The sequence below is a fragment of the Artibeus jamaicensis genome, unplaced genomic scaffold, assembly GCF_021234435.1.
Source record: "Artibeus jamaicensis isolate MK-2021 breed Jamaican fruit bat unplaced genomic scaffold, CSHL_Jam_final scaffold_537, whole genome shotgun sequence".
NCBI classification, from domain to species: domain Eukaryota; kingdom Metazoa; phylum Chordata; class Mammalia; order Chiroptera; family Phyllostomidae; genus Artibeus; species Artibeus jamaicensis.
In genome coordinates, this window is record NW_026522047.1 from 1,709,616 (window position 1) to 1,725,944 (window position 16,329).

General features: G+C 53.7%; 1 protein-coding gene and 1 pseudogene across 1 annotated transcript; one reads left to right on the forward strand and one right to left on the reverse strand.

The window, feature by feature from the left end:
* LOC119060982 (interferon-induced transmembrane protein 3-like) lies at positions 1 to 1,022 on the reverse strand. Its single transcript, XM_053658702.1, has 2 exons — positions 754 to 1,022; positions 1 to 281 (listed from the first exon to the last, which is right to left on the reverse strand). The coding sequence occupies exons 1-2, from the start codon at positions 937 to 939 to the stop codon at positions 138 to 140; spliced, it is 330 nt and encodes a 109-aa protein (XP_053514677.1). The 5' UTR covers positions 940 to 1,022; the 3' UTR covers positions 1 to 137.
* A 13,133-nt stretch (positions 1,023 to 14,155) lies between these two features.
* Positions 14,156 to 15,115, forward strand: LOC119060981 (interferon-induced transmembrane protein 2-like; annotated as a pseudogene).
* Positions 15,116 to 16,329: the final 1,214 nt, after the last annotated feature.

Consider the following 16,329-nt stretch of genomic DNA (forward strand, 5'->3'; position numbering starts at 1 on the left):
TTGTCAGGTGTGTGTCCTTTATTGCCTTCAGTTGGAGACACACGTGGGTAGGAACAGCTGTGAAGAGGTGACAGCCTCAGGCTATGGGCAGCCTCCAGAAACCTAAGTCTTTGTGACCTCCTAACTGTACAGAATAGTTATATTCCGATCGTTAACTTAATTACAATTAAAATGATGAACAGAGTGAGGCTAAAGACCAGGGCCACAATGTTCAGGCACTTGGCAGTGGATGAGTAACTCTTGGCACCAACCATATCCTGCATCATCTTCCGGTCCCTAGACTGGGGGAGAAGACATGGTGAGGGGGACCTGGGCAGAGCCAGCTGCTGTGACTCAGTCCCCCCCTGCTGGTCCCTGCCCAGAGTACCCCCCCCCCCACCTGCAGCCAGATCAGGACCCTCCTCTGCCTCTTCCTTGGAGCCTGGGCAGTTCATGGTCATGGGGTCCCTCCCTCAGAACATCTCAGCTTCTCCAGGGGTCCCAGGGCCCCCCTCCTCCTCCTGACCCCTCTGCTGGCCTCACCCCACAGGCAGTCAGGGTGTGGGAGTCCCTTTGTTCTTTCTGAGAGAACTAATTTCTGGGATGAGCAGTAGGTAATTGCTTGGAGTCCTGGGGACCAAGCCTGACCCTGCCACTCCCGTGTCCCTGGTACATACAGTGACCTGTACACCCACATGTGCACACACCCAATGACTCCACAGTCGCAGGGCCCTGTGGGCAGGAAGACCCCGGGGGCCCACACGCCCCACCCACCTTCACAGAGTAGGCGAACGCCACGAAGCCCAGGCAGCATGTGTTGCAATAGATGGAGTTGAACAGGGACCAGACGATGTGGTCGGGCACGATGGTCTCAGGCTGGATGTTGACCACGGTGGACATCACGGGTCCTGGGCCCTGGGGTGCCCCCATGATGGCCACCTCGTGTTCCTCCTTGATCATCTCTGGCTTTGGGGAGCTGGTGTGGTCTCAAGGCAGGATGGTGGAAGCTTCCTGAAGCAGAGCCCTGAGCAGGGTGCTTTTAGGTGCTGGGGGCCCCTCCCTCTTCAGGGTAGTTCTGACTTTTAGGAAGTGTCGATTTACTGCGGTTTTCAAACCTGGTGATTTCACGGGTACAAGAAGGTGGAAAAACCCACGAGTGTCAGGTGACAGGAGAAGACAGTGCAGGGCAGCCTGCAGTGTAACGGCCGCTTCCTGACCCTGTCACTCGGGACCATTCTTGTGGCTCATTCAGGGCTGGGGCGGGTCCTGGGGCTTTCTCCTGCCCAGAGGCCCCCCTCCCTTCCCCCTCCCCAGCCCTTGTGCAGGTCTCACTGTGCCCACACAGGGCCCCTGCAAGCGGTCACACAGACGCCCCTCCAGCCCAGGGGGAGCCCGCCCCCACAGCCCACACCTCCTCTGTTGTCCCAGGCCCCCTCTCTGGTGTCCAGGCTCCAGGTGGGGTTGGGTGCCTGGTGGATGCAGCCCAGGAACCAGTCCCTTTCCCTGTCCCCTGGGACTAGCAGGGTTTCCATGATCGAGGACACCTGGGGACCCGAGGAGGCAGCTGTGGTGGGACAGGGCATTTGGTGACGGCCTGGAAGCGCAGGGCAGCAGGCTGTGCAAGCCCCTGTCTGCTCCTCGCTCCTGCCCCTCAGTGGAGCAGAGGTGCTGTGGGGTGGTCACAGGACAAGCTGGAGGAGCCAGGACGAGCCCCGACCCTGGCCTGGACCCCCTTGTCAGGGAGCGGAGGGTGGCAAGGAGGAGCCAGGTCGCTGCTCTGTGGGGACAGAAAGACGGGGTCGTGTTGGTCGCCATCCGCAGGTCTCAGCAGCACGGACGAGGGTGGGGGTGGTGGTGGCCCAGGCCTGGACTGTCCCTGAGGACCACGGCCCTCGCCCTGCAGCCCGGCTGGGACAAGGCTGCAGACCTGCATCCCGGGGCGCCAGTGGTTCCCTTGTGGCCCAGAGGTGGCAGTCTCCAGGCTGGGCGGTCCTGCAGCTTCTGTGTTCTGGTCCCTTGAGCATCTGCCCCGTGTCCCCTCACAGGGCAGCAGCCGCTGCCCGCAGGCATCACCGGCCGCCCATCCCCACGTGATGCCGTGTCGTTGAAGGAGCTGGTGTGGCTCTGAGCTCCTCTGGACTGGGGACCCAGCGGCTGCCTCGACTGTGGGAGCCACTGGGCACTGGGCTGTCCTGGCTGTGGAGGACTGCCCCGTTGCTTTAGGACTGGCTCGTTCCAAGGGGAAGAATGTTCGATGTGCCCTATGCCGGGGCCTGCATCAGACTTCTTTTCTTTTCATGGCAAACAACCGTCTGTCACGTGGGATGTCAGTCTTTTTATCAGCGGCAACTTCAGGGACGTTTGAACTGTTTCTGCCATTTGTCTGCCACCTCTGATGTGACTTAAAAGTGTGAGCAGTTTCGTGTGAGCCCGTTACATTACTCAGGGGTGGATTCAGGCCTCCTGGATGTCTGTCTGCAGTCGTTCCAGAACTGCCGCCAGGTTTTTCTGGCGTGGCCCAGTTCCTCGGCCCTGGTCCTCGGTCCCATGAAGGAGCCCTGTGGTGTGGCCCAGCCTGGGGGAGAGGCGCCCACAGCCCTGGGATTAGGCCCCGCCTCCTCTCCAATCTGCTGCGCCCTGGGCTTTTCCATTTCCCCGGTGGTGACCCTGGACAGCCGGAGAGCCGCAAGGGCGTGTCTCTCTCCACCACTGGCTGTGCTCTTTGGTGAGGCCAGGCCTTTGCTAAGAACAGCAAAGCACCTTTCGGGTCCTTACATTCCTTCCCCCGCCCCGGAGCTGCGCTTTGAGGGCCTGCTGGGCTCTTGGAGATAAAACAGAAGTGTAGGGTGCCCTGAAGTGGGGCCTCAGGAGCTCCAGTCCCTGGAGTCAGTCTCCACCCAGTGTCCAGCAAAGAGCCTGTGCAGTGGGGCCTGCCTGGCCTCGGCTCCGCCGGTTTTGGGTTTGCAGTTCCCATGGTGACCTCGCTTCTCTGCCGGGGCTCACAGGACGGGGTGATTCTCAGCGTCTCTGTCTTCTTTCTTGTTGCAAGGATGGGAGTCGCAACTTCCAGCGTCTGTACTGGAGACCAGGAGTTTGTATTCAACTTAATTTTTTAAAAGATATTCTTTATGTATTTTCCGAGAGGGGAAGGGAGGGAGAAGGAGAGGAAGAGGAAGAGAAACATGGACGTGCACCAGTTGCCTCTCACGTGCCCCCCAGCTGGGACCTGGCCTGCGACCCAGGCACGTACTGTGACTGGGAATTGAACTGGCCACATTTCAGTTCATAGGCCGGCACTCAGTCCTCTGAGCCACACCAGCCAGGACTGTATTCAATTTTAATTTCAAGTTTAAATATCCTTTTCAGCTTTCATTTGTTTTTTTTTTTCTTAAAAAAAAGATATTATTATTTATTTTTAGAGAGGGGAAGGGAGGGAGAAAGAGAGGGAGAGAAACCTCAGTGTGTGGCTGCCTCTCACATGGCCCCCACTGGGGACCTGGCCCACAACCCAGGCCTGTGCCCTGACTGGGAATCAAACCGGCGACCCTTTGGAAACTGAGCCACACCAGCCAGGGCTCATTCGTTTTGTTGAGTAATTCATTTCTTTTTAGTCATAGTCTCTGTCCTAAGTGCCGGTACCCTCACAGCCTCCTTTCGTATGCGGTCGCGCCTGTCGGGCTGGTTTGGGCTCTTTTCCTGGGGAAGCCGATGATGGGCAGCCCGGCTCCCCCGCAGACTGCGGCTCCATCGTCTGGGGGAGGGGCCTGTTTTCTTGGGGTCTCGCCAGTCTCTGCTGGAAACCACACATTGCAGACGGTGTGTCCTCACTGTGGGCGCCAGCCCCTGCCTCTAGGGGCTTGTGGTCACTATTGGCCAGTGTGTTCAGTGACCACGGGATCTTTCTGTCAGTGCGGGGGCGGGGTGGGGGGCGCTCACCCGCTACCTGTGTGGACCCCTGGCGCAGCGGCTGCTCTGCGTGCGGACCCACTGAGGTCCTGGCTCCGTTGAAGGAGTTGCTTCTGATGTGAGTGCTGACAAGTCTTCTGACCCCAGGCTCGCCCGGGCTCACTCCTCCCGGCGCGCTGTCCTCCTCGCGTCCGCGGGACTCCTCCCGGTGGCCTTGCCCGCCACCTCCGCTGCGTCCGCGCTTCCTGCTCTGTGGCCAGTGCAGCCGGTTCCCTCGGGAAGAGATGGGGAACCATCTGCTTGACGGGCAGCCTGACCTCCCTGCCAGGACCTCTGCCCAGTGCTCTGCGGCTGCAGGGGGGGCCGTGGCAAGCTTCTCTCCGAGTGACCCTGCGGTCGGAGCGCCCAGCGGAGCCTGGAGTCCTCCCAGCCCACCTTTGCTAGCGCGGAGAGCCACCAAGCCATGAGCCGAACCAAGGACGGCCAGACCTGCCTGCCCGAGGCAGAGCGTTTGTTCTGCGAGCAGCCGGCCCCGCCCTGCGCCCCCCAAAGCCGCCTGGGCCGCAGCCTCGGCCTTAGCAGCAGAAGTGGGGCAGCCATGTGGGGGCTGCAGCCACACCCTCCTGGAGAGGGCTCAGGGCAAACTGTAGCGTTCACCGTGAATTGGCCTGTGCACCAGCGTGTACCATTTCTCCATGCATGTGACTTTCAGCTCAGACAGGAGAGAAAGGTCAGACCCATTTATAATGTGTTTAACGTATTTCCCAACACAGTTGCCTCTGTTATGCTGGGCAACACAGGTGCTGGTGTTTCCTCATCATACTTTGAGTTACTGTCCCCTGTGCTTTTGTCTTGACCTAGAGAAGCCCCGTTGGCGTTTTTGTGGGCCGGTTCCGCAGCCCAGAATCCCTGCCGGCTTCGTTTCCCGGGAACGTCTGATTCCCCTTCGTTTCCTGAGGTCAGTTGAGCTGGATACAGAATTCTTGAGTGACAGCCATTTCTGCTCAGCTTGTCGGGGCCTGAGCCCCAGTCCTGAGGAGGGACCCGTCCTGGTCGTGACGAGGGGCCGCTGCGCAGCCGCAGTTCCTCTCTCGAAGCTTCGAAGTCTCTGCCTGACTTTTCCTTCAACAGCCTGGTTACGCTCGCCCAGGTTGGGAGTCTGTATCGTCCTTCTGGGAGGTGAACCTCTGGGATGGACGGATTGCAGCTTTCCGCCATGTCTGCGAAGCTGCAGCCCTTGTTTCTTCAAATACGATTTACATCCCGTGCCTACGACCCTGTTCTCCTGGGACACGTTGTCCGCGTGTCCACGTGTCTCACGCGGCCCGAGGCCTCTGCGCAGTTTCCTCCTCTTCCTCTGTTCCGTTCCGCACGCCGAGTGGTCTGGCCTGACCTCCCTTCAAGTCTACAGGCCCCTCTCGTCCGTCTCAGACGGGCCACCGAGCTCCTCCGTGAGGTCCCCGAGTCTCCTGTATGCCCGCCGCCGCCGACTGTGTGCGGTCTCGGCGATTTCTACCTTTTCGCTGATATTTCCTATTTGGGGAGACCTCCTTCTCGCACTTGTCTTTGGTTTGTTATTTTCTTTATGTCCTTGACCATATTTCAGATAAGAGAGTTAGAGTCTTTTTGCAGTAATTACAGTGTCTACACTTCCTCAGAGATGATTTCTGTCAGCTACTTTTTTTTCCTGTGTGTGGGCCATCGTTCTTGTTTATTAGCATTTCTCAGAATTCTTTGGTTGGGAACTGGGCTTTTTAAATGCTAAAATGTGGCAATTTGAAAATCAAAAGCCAGATTCACCACCCCCCTGGGGGACTGTTACCCCGTTCTGCTGTTGCCACTGTCCGCTCTGTGCTCTGAAGCAATTCTGTTACTCTGAAGCAAATCTGTTCTTCATCCTGTGTGGCCACAGACGTCCCTGATGAAATCTGTGGTAAGATCATGTTTGCACAGAAATTACTTAAATACCTGAGACCAGTGAGTCCCACGTTTTTGCCAGGGGTTCAGGGAATGCGCTGGGGCGTGTCTGCAACACGCGGCCAGGCAGGCTCCCCCCCCTTTCCCCGACGGGGCGTCTTCCCGCACATGAGTTCCGCTTCGAGGACATCCGCGCTGCGGGCGGGTAGCCTTTCAACACCGCACAGTCCGGCGGCATTGACGGTATTCACGATGTGGTGCAAGCCCCACTCGTTTCTAGTTTCAACTTTTTTCACCCCAGAAAAACATCCTGTGTCCATTAGGTAATCGCCCTCCACTTCCTTCTGCTCCCACTTCCTGGAGTCGCCTGCTCTGGATGCACCTGCCATTTCGAAGGAGCCCTCCAGTCGGTAACTTCTGAGTCTTCCTCCTCCGAGAAGAGGCTCCTGAGGTCTGGGCCGGCTGTGTCGGGGCTGCTCCGGTGCGGGCTGAGTGGTCTGCGCTGGTGTGTGGGTGGTGGCTGCTTTCTCTCCCAGCCCCCGCTGGGCCTCTCCTCTGGGTCCCGCGGTCCTCCGGCCGTCTGCAGACCGAGACCACTGTCCGTCCGTTTCTGTGCGGACACACGTCCCCGCGGACCCTGGGTGAGCGTGCGGGGTCACGTGGCCCCTCTGGGCCTTCGGACTCCCTCCACGCCGATGCTCTTCCTCTGCGCCCACACTTTTCATTTTCTGGTGTTTTGCTAACAGCCGCCCTGATGGGTATGAAGTGGTTCTGGTTGCGGCAGGACTCGCGTTTCTTAGTGATCACGATGTTGAAAGTCATTCCACGCCCGTTGCCTATCTGTGTGTCTCCTTGGGAGAAATGAGACTCGGGTCCTTCGCCCATTTAAACATCGTTGTGCTGTACTTGAACAACAGCAACAAAAAAGATGGGAAAAAAGGACAAAAAAGAACATTTTTCTTAAATCAGCGACACACAATACTTTTGTTTGCATATGTCTTCTGTCAGAAGAATAAGGGTAGATGGAGGTGTAGGTAGACACACTATACCTCCTCGAACAACCAAAATAAGGACCACAACAATTCAGAAAAAAGTAACAACCAAAACTGAAAGAAAATTGAACTGTACGGAAGTCCGACAACCAAGGAGTTAAAATAGACATATTCATCCGGATCGGGAGGTGGGGCGCAGTCGGGCGGCCGAGCGGAGAGGGGTTGTGGCACAGGAAGCGGTGACACGGGGTGCACAAGGCACCCCGGGCACACAAGGTGGCGCTGGGCAGACCCTGGGCACCCAGGTGGCGGCTGGCAGACCCCAGGCGTGAGGTGGCAACGGGCAGAACCAGCGAGGCGGTGACTGAGAAGTGGGGCACCACATGCAAGGTGTGGTGGCTGACCGGGCAGCGGTCCCACATTCGCACGCAGAGAACTGGGAAGCGAGACAGTTCCAGGAACCCAGGGTCCTAGCACCGGGAAATAAAGCCTCAAAACACCGATTAAAAACACTTGTGAGGGTTGAGGTGCAGGGAGAGACTCCAGCCCTCACAGGAAAGTTCGTTGGAGAGGCCCACAGGGTCCTAGAACGCACACAAGCCCACCCGCACGGGAATCAGCACCAGAAAGGCCCAGTTGTCTTGGGGGAAGCAGTGGAAGGGGCTGAGGTGCAACAGAGAGTGGAGCAAAGCACCATTTTTTTCCCCTCTCCGACCCCGCCCCCACATACAGTGTCACAACCCAGCAACTGGCTTGCCCGCCCTGGTGAACGCCTAAGGCTCTGCCCCTCAAATGTTAATAGGCGTGAACAGACCAAAACATTATGGCTCAAGAAGAACAGCTCAGAGCTCCAGAGCTAATATTTCTCAAGAGATAGCCAACCTATCAGATGCACAGTTCAAAACACTGGTGATCAGGGCGCTCACAGAACTGGTTGATGTTAGTCACAAATTAGAGGAACATATGAAGGCTAAACTAATTGAAATGAAGGGAAATGCACAGGAAACCAATAGTGATGGGAAGGAAACTGGGACTCAAATTAAGGGAGTGAACCAGAAGGAAGAAAAAAATGACCAAGCAGAAAAATATGAAGAAACAAGAATTCAAAAAAAATGAGGAGAGGCTTAGGAACCTCCAGGACATCTTTATACATTCTAACACCCGAATTATAGGGGTACCAGAAGGGGAAGAGGAACAGCAACAAGTGGGAAACTTATTTGAACAAAAAACAAAGGAGAGCCCTGGCTGGTGTAGCTCAGTGGATTGAGCGCGGGCCTGCAAACCAGACAATCGCGGTTTGATTCCCAGTCAGGGCACATGCCTGGGTTGCAGACCAGTTCCCTACAGGCCAGTTCCCAGCAGGGGACGCATGAAAGGCAACCATACATTGATGTTTCTCTCCCTCTCTCCTTCCCTTCCCCTCTAAAGATAAATAAATAAAATATTGAAAAAAAGAAACAAAAAACAAAGGAGAACTTCCCCAATCTGGCAAAGGAAGTAGACTTCCAGGAAATCCAGGAAGCTCAGAGAATCCCAAGGAAGTCAGACCCAAGAAGGAACACAGCAAGGCACATCATAATTACATTATTTTAAGATTAATACATTAATTAATCATTACATTAATTAATTATCACATTAATTAATTTTGTAATTACATAATTGCAAGATTAAATTGAAGGAGAGAATCTTAGAAGCAGCAAGAGATAAGGAGACAGTCACCTACAAAGGAGTTCCCATCAGACTGTCATCTGATTTCTCAAAGGAGACCTTACAGGCAAGAAGGGGCTGGAAAGAAGTATTCCAAGTCATGAAAGACAAGGACCTACATCCAAGATTGATCTATCCAGCAAAGCTTTCATTTAGAATGGAAGGGCAGATAAAGTGCTTCCCAGGTAAGGTCAAGTTGAAGGAGTTCATCATCACCAAGCCCATATTTTATGAAATGTTAAAGGGACTTATCTAAGAAAAAGAAGATAAAAATACGAACAATAAAATGACAACAATCTCACAACTATCAACAACCAAACCTAAAAAAGAGAAAACAAAAACAAACTAAGAAAACAACTAGAACAGGAGCAGAACCACAGAAATGGAGATCACATGCAGGGTTAGCAACAGGGGAGTGGGAGGAGGAGAAGGGGGGAAAAGGTACAGAGAATAAGGAGCATAGACGGTAAGTAGAAAGTAGACATGGGGAGGGCAGGAATAGTGTGGGAAATTTAAAAGCTAAAAGAACTTAAGACACATGGACATGAACTAAAGGGGGAGAATGTGGGAGGGAAAGGGTGTGCAGAGTGGAAGGGAATGAAGGTGGAAATGGGACAACTATAGTAACATAATCAATAAAATATATTAAAAAAAAAATAAGGGTCGGACAGGCGTATAAAACACAGCATTTGGCTACAGCGCCCTCCTGCTCTCTCTTCGTGGAATTAATGCAGTTGGTGGCCGGTGCCACGGATGGTGACGGACTTCATGGCAAATGAGAACTTCTGTTCAACTGTTTTTTACCCCCAAAATCAGTTACAGCACATGAATATGATGGAATGTATGTAGCCAGGAAAATAAATGAAACAGGTCTGAGTAAATAAATAAGGTATAGAATAGCACGTAGAAAAACATACACAGGAAGAGTGGAAGAGTCAATGAGGAAACGTGCACACCAGTGACTTCTCAGGAGGGATTAGGAAGAACTGTTCAAAATGTTTGGTTTTCTGCTAAAATCAAAGAAAGGAAAGAAGCTATGATATCTTCATAAGCTTATTCTTATTTAAATAAGTATGAACACTGGGTGGTGAAAAGAACAGGCAAATATTAAGAATATCAAATGAACTGACAGTAACCAGAGGGGAGGTGGGGGGGGCTCATGGGGGAGAAGGGGAAGGGTTTTCAGGTTCACCTGTGAAGGACGCACGGCCCAGACCAAAGGGGGTGGGATCAAGAGTGGAAAGCGGTGACTCCCGGCCAAGATGGAGGAGTAGGCGGATGCACTGTGCCTCCTCGCACAACCAAAATAAGGACGACAAAAATTTAGAAAAAAAGTGACTATTTTCTGTCAGCCAGAACTGACAGAAAATTGAACCGTATGGCAGTGGGACAGCCAAGGAGCTGAAGTAGACACATTCATCCAGTCCGGTAGGCGGGGCAGAGTCCCGCGGCCCAGCGGAGAGGGTCGCGGCACAGGAAGCAGTGACACTGGGCACGCGAGGCACCCCAGGCGGGTGCGAAAGACACAGCAGGCGGACCCTGGGTGTGTAGGCGGCGGCTGGCAGACCTGGGAACGAGGTGGCAATGGGCAGAACCAGCAAGGCGGCGATTGAGAAGGGGGGTACCACACACAAGGCGACCAGCTGACCTGACGGCAGACCCACAGTCGCACGCAGAGAACTGGGGGAGCAAGACAGACCGTGCAACCCAGGGTCCTAGTGCCGGGAAGTAAAGCCTCAAAACACTGATTGAAAATACCTGTGGGGGTTGAGGTGCCGGGAGATACTCCCAGCCTCATAGGAGAGTTCGTTGAAGAGACCCACAGGGTCCCAGGACATACAAAGCCCACCCATCCAGGAATCAGCACCCGAAGGGCCCAGTTTGCTTGGGGGAAGCTGCGAGAGAAACTGAGGTCCAACAGAGAGCAGAGCGAGTGTCGCTGATCCCTCTCGGACCCGCCCCCACAAACAGCGTCACAACACAGGATGCTCACAGAACTGGTTAATTTTAGTCACAAATTAGATGAAAAAATGAAAACTATGCTAAGTGAAATCAAGAAAAATGTACAGGGAACCAATAGTGATGGGAAGAAAACTGGGACTCAAATCAAGGGAGCGGACCAGAAGGAAGAAAGAAACAACTAAACAGGAAAGAATGAAGAAACAAGAATTCGAAAAAATGAAGAGAGGCTTAGGAACTTCTGGGACAACTTTAAACGTTCCAACATCCAAATTATGGGGGTGCCAGAAGGGGAAGAGGAACAGTAACAAGTGGGAAAGTTATTTGAACAAAAAATAAAGGAGAACTTCCCCAATCTGACAAAGGAAATAGACTTCCAGGAAATCCAGGAAGCTCAGAGAGTCCCAAAGAAGTTGGACCCAAGAAGGAACACACCAAGGCACATCATAATTACATTAGCCAAAATTAAAATGAAGGAGAGAATCCTAGAAGCAGCAAGAGCTAAGGGGACAGTCACCTACAAAGGAGTTCCCATCAGACTGTCAGCGGATTTCTCAAAAGAGACCTTACAGGCAAGAAGGGGCTGGAAAGAAGTATTTCAAGTCATGAAAACCAAAGACCTACAACCAAGATTGCTCTATCCAGCAAAACTTTCATTTAGAATGGAAGGGCAGAAAAAGCGCTTCTCAGATAAGGTCAAATTCAAGGAGTTCATCATCACCAAGCCCTTATTATATGAAATGTTAAAGGGACTTATCTAAGAAAAAGAAGATAAAAATACGAACAATAAAATGACAACAATCTCACAACTATCAACAACCAAACCTAAAAAAGAGAAAACAAAAACAAACTAAGGAAACAACTAGATCAGGAACAGAACCACAGAAATGGAGATCACATGGAGGGTTAGCAACAGGGGAGTGGGAGGGGGAGAAGGGGGGAGAAGGTACAGAGAATGAGTGGCATAAACGGTGGGGAGAAATAGACCTGGAGATTTCACCAGGGCAGAAATAGTGTGGGAAATGTAGAAGCTAGCGAACTTAAGACACGTGGACATGAACTAAAGGGGGAATGTGGGTGGGAAGGGGTGTGCAGGGTGGAGGGGAGTGAAGGGGGGAAATGGGACAACTAATGGCATAATCAATAAAATATTTAAAAAAAAATAGTGGGAAGTGGGGACAGCCGGGGGGGGGGGGAATGGAGACAACTGTACTTGAGCAACAATAAATAAATAAATAGGTAGATAAATAAATAAAAAGAAAGCAAGAATAACTTTTGCTTGTTAAAAAAAAGAACATCAGAGAGGAAACTACTCTGCCTGACTAAATAAGTAAAAAAGCTGAGTGTAAAAAAGTCATTGTTGCAGCTTTTCTACCCCCCAGCTTCCCTCTGAGGCTTTCTGGTCAGCGTGTTCCCCGCTCCCCCTGCCAGTTCTACAGTGTCCCCGGGGGCAGCCCTGAGCCGGAAGAGGAGCTGCAGGACAGTGACCCAGGCGTCCTCACAAACCCTGTGACAGTTCTGTGGGCAGGAATTTCAGCCTGACAGGCCCCCCCGCACCCAGGGTTGTGGGCTGTGGGTTTCAAGTGCCCAAAGGCTGATGACAGTGACCGAGGAGGTATGGGGAGCTCAAACACCGAGATGCTCCTGCTCCCGCAAAGATCAGGAGCTTTTCTTGGTTGGCCCCCACCCAGGTTAGTGCAAGGGTTTTACAATTCCTGGAGTTCTGACAGGTTCCATTCTTACACGTTTCACCAGTGTTACCACCACTCTCCTGGCAGAGAGGGTTTGGGGTGGGGAGGGGGTGTCACTTGACCACCGTTGCCGAAATCATCTCATGCACATTTTTATTTTATTTTACTTTTTAAAAAATTTTATTTAGTTATTTTTCATGCACATTTTAAGTAAGAGCCCTGCCTTCCGGTAACACAGCTTCCCGGGCTGCAGGAGAAACTGAGAACAGACATTGGGGGCCCCTCCCTCAGCCAAACAGGGCCAGAATCAAAGACGTCATCAGGATTTCCTGTAACCTGACAGCTATTCTTATTTGTCACTCAATTAAAAAGTAGAAACAGAATAGTTTCTTTCATCTTCACTTATTCCTCCTCTAATGCATTGTCTGTCTCAATGGAGGTCTGAGTTTCTCACTGCAGTTTGATTTCTGCCAGGAGAACTTCTTTTTTTATTTTATGTATTTATTTTTGGAGAGGGGAAGAGAGGGAGATAGAACCGGATAGAAACATCCCTGGGTGGCTTCCTCTCAAGCGCCCCCTACTGGGCACCTGGGCCGCAACCCAGGCACGTGCCCTGACTGGCAATCGACCCAGCGACACTGTGGTTCGCTGGCCAGTGCTCAGTCCACTGAGCCTCACCCCCGGGGCGAGCACTTCTTTGAACTTTTCTTACAGGAGAGCTGTGCTCCTGGCACACACGTTCCCTGACCCCGTCCATCTGAGAAAGCCCGTGTGTCCTCCACTCTTGAGGAACTGTCCCACTAGACCGAGAACCGCCCACAGGCGGGTGTCTCCTGTGTCCATGTCTGGTGGGCGCCTGGCCTGACTCCTCACCGCGTCGCTTCAGACACGGCACTCAGTGCGATTCTTGTCTTTGATTTTACCACAGACACGGTGTGTTGCGTGTTGAATCTTTTTTTCGATATTGTTGCACTTTGAGTATGATATGCCTTGGTGTGGGGTTTTTTTCATGGTGAAATATCCCGTTGGTAAGGTTTTTTTTTTTTTTTTTCCTAAAAGTCTACACTGTTCTGTAGTAAATTAAATGCAAAGCAACCTCTTGGTTAATATTTCATGCTGTACATTTTTTGTTTTATAAAATTCAAACTTTTCCACCCTTTTCTCAAAATTTGTCTTACAAGAAGCATAAAGTTTTATTTAAAATTTTAAATCAGCTTTAGCAATCATTGAATTTAATCTGAATAAGTTAAAAATCTCACCGTTTGGCCCTGGCTGATGTGGCTCAGTGGATTGAGTCCCTATGGCCCCCCCACCCTCCCCTTCTGTCCACCAAGGGTGAGAGAATAAGTCCGCCAGGACGTGGTCTGCTTGGGGAGGGAAGGTGGCCGATCTCTTGGAGGAGAAGGGCCGGGAGCCTTTTCTCTGTGGACTTTTACTGGTTCAGTTTGCACAGGAGCAAAAGTAAAGCTCATCGGTCCTTGTCAGGCTGTAACGATCAAACATTTGAAGAACTCTGAGGGCTTATTCTGAGTCAGGGTCAGAAAGCTAAAGGGCCATAAAACTTTGGAGAAACAAACCAGCAGCTGCTGAGTCCAGAGAAAACAGGGGCATCTCAGCACAGAGCTCCCCCACTGGCAGGGATCCTGCATGGGGACAGTCCAGAGCCTGGGGTGGGGTGAGTGCAGACTGGAAAGGGTCCCCGGGGCCCACCACAGCTCTCAGTGAGGAGGGGGGTGGCTGAGACGGGCCCAGACTTGAGGGCCTGGAGGGGGAGTGCTTCTCTTCCATGCTCATCTCCCGTATTGCTCCACGGGGACTCCCTCCCAGGACCCAGCCAGGTGACCAGCCTGTAACACACCAGGAAATGAAGCATAAACCAGAGCTGCACCAGAGTGCAAGGGGCCCAAGCACTGTCCAGCACCTAAAAGCACCCCGCTCAGGGCTCTGCTTCAGGAAGCTTCCGCCTTCTTCCCTTGGGACCACACCAGCTCCCCAAAGCCAGAGATGATCAAGGAGAACAAAGTCACCATCATGGGGACTCCACAGGGCCCAGGACCCGCGATGTCCACCGTGGTCAACATCCAGCCTGAGACCGCTGTGCCCGACCACATCGTCTGGTCCCTGTTCAACACGCTCTTCTTCAACGTCTGCTGCCTGGGCTTCGTGGTGTTCGCCTACTCTGCCCACAGGGCCCGTGACACTGGAGATTCCCAGTAAAAACAGTTTTCTGGGTGTGTGTGGGCGTGTGTTGGGCGGGGGCTCCTTCCCCAAGAGAGTCCAAGGGGGCTGCATAGACACACCTGCTGTTGGGAGGGTCGGCACCGTGTCCAGGAGCCTTCCTTTCCATCCCAGTTGGGGAAACCTTGTCCCTCACACATCAGACCCAGACCTCATGGCTGGTCCAGAAATAAGAAAAGATCCTCAGAGACTCTGACCCCTGGTGGGGTGAGGCCAGCAGAGGGGCCAGAGCAGGGGGAGGAGGGGCCAGGACCCCTGGAGAGGCTGAGAGGCTCTGAGGGAGGGACCCCCGTGACCATGACCTACTCAGACTCCAAGGAACAGGCAGAGGAGGGTCCTGATCAGGGCTCTGGGCAGGGACCAGCAGGGGAGGACCTGAGTCACAGTAGCTCGCTCTGCCCAGGCCCCACTCCAGGCCCCCCTCACCATCTCTTCTTCTCCCCCAGTCTAGGGACCGGAAGATGGTGGGTGACGTGATTGGGGCCTAGAGCTACGCGTCCACTGCCAAGTGCCTGAACATCATGACACTGGTCCTGGGCCTCCTTGGGACCATAGGGTTCATTGTTTTTCTGGCCTTGGTGGTCTTCCCGACAGTCAGCTATGCAATAACACAGGCCATGAAGAACCGCGGAGGCTACTAGGCGCTGCCCTCAGCAGGGGGACCACGTCTCCTCACCCCCTCCCGGCTCTGCCCCACCCCCCCACTCCGTCACACAGCACTGTGTTCGGACATTGCTGAACCCACTGAACCCAATAAAGTGCACCTGGAAGTGACAATGCGGATGTTTCCTGGACCCGGGTCCCTGCTGAGTGCCCAGCCTGCCCCTGAGGCTGAGCCCACAGCCCCCCTGGCCCATCGGCTTGCTGCTCTGAGGGGGTCCAGCTCCTTCTCAGATGTTCCTGGTTTCTGGGCCCCCACTGGGAGCAGCAGCTGGGCCAGGGTCCCAGGAGGGGCTTGGTCCTTCCCAGTATCTGAGCCCTGATCCAAGGGGGGCCGGGTCCAGGGCCCCCTGGGCCCCCAGGACAAGCCTCCCTGAGCCAGGGCTGGCTGGGAGCAGGGGTGAGTGCTGCAGACTGGTGCCCTGGGAGGCCATGGTGTTCTCGGGTCTGGTGCAGGGTGGAGCCCAGCCCCACAGCCCCTCCTGGGTGGTCCCGCCATGGCTGTGCTTCCCCCAGCCCACCAGCTGTGTCCTTGCTCCTCCTCAGGGGACAGGAGCAGGGCTGTGCTGGGACCAGGGAGGGACAGAGCAGTCAGCCCTGAGGGACAGAAACCCTGAGAGGAAGGCCCAAATCCTCCCTCCAGACAGGCTGGGCCTGCTGGCTGGAGCCTCTGCCAGTGCCCAGGAAGGGTCCCCCTGCCTTTGGGGACCCCCAGGCTTGGGGTGGGAGCCTTTGCCAGGGCTGCTGATTCACTTGGGGCCTGGGACTGTCCTCAGCTTGACCCGTTCCCTCCCTCCAGGCCTGTGGGGGCGACTTCTTTCTCGAGGTCCCCCTGCTGCCACAGACATGCGTGAATGAATAAATATGGCCGAGACATGCTGGATCTGTTTGGGGATGGAGTTTCTCTGGGGAGAAAGAGGCCTCGAGCGCCCTCCTCCACGGCCTTTTATTGGGTTGTACTACACAGGAGTACAGGGCGGCAAGGATCAAACAGTACATAACATTACAAGGAGATTTGAGGGCTTCAGTCTGAGTGAGTGTCTGTTAGGAAGAGAGTTGCAGAAACTTTGGAAGACATACTCATTTCCTCTCGGACCCTTATATGAATGAAAGCACTCTTAGCAGAGCAGATTTCACAGGTTTATCAGCAAGTGTTTGTGATGCCGGATTTTTCCCAAGGACACGCTCTAGCAAGGCAAGGAGCTGCACCTCTCCCCATCAGGTATTCATGCTTAAGGGGAATAGAGCCAAACGCTTCTCCCAGAGAACATGGGGACTCG

Bases quoted from the DNA above. Each gene is read 5' to 3' on its own strand.
- LOC119060982 (XM_053658702.1), bottom strand. From the start codon at position 939: ATGATCAAGGAGGAACACGAGGTGGCCATCATGGGGGCACCCCAGGGC. The intron at 282-753 runs GTGGGTGGGGCG...CTTCTCCCCCAG, and splicing joins CGTTCGCCTACTCTGTGAAG to TCTAGGGACCGGAAGATGAT.